This window comes from Echinops telfairi, unplaced genomic scaffold, assembly GCF_000313985.2.
Source record: "Echinops telfairi isolate 266 unplaced genomic scaffold, ASM31398v2 ScPeMD7_12;HRSCAF=54, whole genome shotgun sequence".
In the NCBI taxonomy this organism is placed as follows: domain Eukaryota; kingdom Metazoa; phylum Chordata; class Mammalia; order Afrosoricida; family Tenrecidae; genus Echinops; species Echinops telfairi.
In genome coordinates, this window is record NW_022103909.1 from 12,206,774 (window position 1) to 12,208,855 (window position 2,082).

Genomic DNA, 2,082 nt, shown 5'->3' on the forward strand with positions numbered 1-2,082 from the left:
AGCAGATCCTCTCAGAAGCCACTGCTTTGACTGGACTTTATTTTTTGAGGGCACCTAACAAGACTAAAACAAGCATATTAGAACTTGTCCCCGGTAAAGCACTGACCACTGAGACACATGTAAGCAAGTTTCTTTGAAATAAACCTGAGCATGTGTGAGCTAGAACCTTACAGGCAACACTTTTTGACATGAGTGAAGGAGTGGTATTTGTATTCTTTAGTGATAGGGATATCTTTGGCTCTAATGCAGTGCCTTGTACATAGAAGGTACCAAGAAATGTTTTCTGAATGAAGTCAATGGTAGACTAGGAAAACGTTTGCTCATCAATTTGTCCCACCACAGTGAACAACTCAGTTGGGATGACATGCTGTGAATGGACAGAATGTCATGCTTATCCAAGCACCCCAAAGTGACAAAAATGAAGGAAAAAGTCAAAGAATAGTAAAAAATGAACCTACAGTAGGTTCAGCTTTAAATTCTACCAAGTTAACCCAAACCTCTAGATGAAACCAATGATACTTACAATGACAATTAGATGGTAAACGATAACTGAGAGAAGATTAGAAGTGTGGCATGGGCACAAAAAATATGGAGTGAACAACGTCCAGACAGAATTAAAATGAAATTACAAATTTAGGCATGAAATACCAAAAAAGCTGACCTTACTTCAAAAGGCCTATAAAAAGCAATGCATGTGTAACGGTGGCCATGGTAATTCAACAATTCTGTAAGTTAAAAAAAAATTTATAGTAAAAAGCAATTTGAAAAATGTTTTCTTACAACAATTTTAAGGCATCAGGATCAAAGTCTCATTAGTGGAGATTAGAAAGTCTTAAAAATACGTACTTATACGTTGAGACTGCTGGAAAGAGTACGACTTGCTCCTTTCTGGCGAGTAGCTTCTACTGCTGACACTGGACCCAGACCTGCTGTGTGGAGAATCCTTTCGGCCTACAGGTGATTCTCTGAAAAAGGGATTGTCCTTTTTATGAGGAGACCGCTCTCTGGTATAGTGGGAAGAATAGAAACTTTTTCTTCGAAAGCCATCTCTCACATCCCTTTGAAGAAAAAATAAAATAGGTTAACTATACCCTGACACACATGTGAGCCCTGCTGCCTCAGGGGTTGTGTGTTCAGATGCTAACCAAATGGTGATTTGAACCCAGGAGTGGCTGAGGGGTGGGTGGAGGGTGGTACCCACAGGACATTCTGGTGATCTGCTCCCATAAAGTGGACACCCTAAGACACCCTAAGGGCAGTTCCGCCCTATCTGACAGGCTGCAGTGAGTCAGAATCAACTCAACAGAGAAGCGTTTGTGTCTCTGGATGACACCCCTGGGTCAGCACTCATCTACTAGCCAAAAGACTAGTAGGATGGACCCACCCAGATTGCGTAGGAGAGCGCACGGGTGATCTGCTTTCAAAACCCTATGGGGCAGCTCGATTCTGACAGGAAGAAGGTAACAGACTTAGGTAAAGAGCTAACTTGTCCAAGTAACCACTACTGACTCAATTCTGATGCACAGTGACCCTAGAGGGCAGCATAGAATCTCTCCACAGGGTTTTCCTGGGCTATACATCTGTAGACAGCCTCATCTTTTCCCAGAGGAGTAACAGGTGGAGTCAATCTGTCAACCTTTTGGGTAGCAGCCCAACACTTGATGTGTTGTGCTTTTATAGAGCAAAACCATTCTTTAAAGGTCAAAAGCCAAATTAGGGGGAAAACCCCTATTAGGATAAAAGCCTCTATTAAAAGATCACTCTGAATTAAAGGTTTGGCAAATGTAGGCCCATATTTAAATTGAATACTGAGTTTCAGACAGAAGTATGCTAAGAGATAAACATCTGTATTTCCAAATGCTTGGCAAGTAATTTCAGCAAATTGGTTGGCAGTTCCCCATAAATGAATAGGTTGATGTCAAAAAGTTCCTCTGAATATTATCTGACTAGTGTTCACAACATACTGCCTGTACAAGCACAGTAAATTTCCTTGGACAAAAGTAGAAAGTAGCTAAATTCATTCAAGACAACTGAACTCTGAGAGAACACATATTGAAATAAAGCAGTAAATAAACTTATACA

At 40.8% G+C, this 2,082-nt stretch overlaps 1 protein-coding gene across 14 annotated transcripts in view; it reads right to left on the reverse strand.

The window, feature by feature from the left end:
- The window catches only part of PPHLN1 (periphilin 1), a 137,272-nt gene that overhangs the window by 72,478 nt on the left and 62,712 nt on the right, over positions 1-2,082 (reverse strand). For 12 of the 14 annotated variants that reach the window (XM_045287273.1, XM_013006944.3, XM_045287275.1 and 9 more), the window contains one exon: positions 847-1,058. In XM_045287273.1, the coding sequence (XP_045143208.1) occupies positions 847-1,058 (212 nt within the window). The remainder of the gene's footprint in view (positions 1-846; positions 1,059-2,082) is intronic. The other 2 variants (XM_045287278.1, XM_045287268.1) reach the window with 1 other exon arrangement.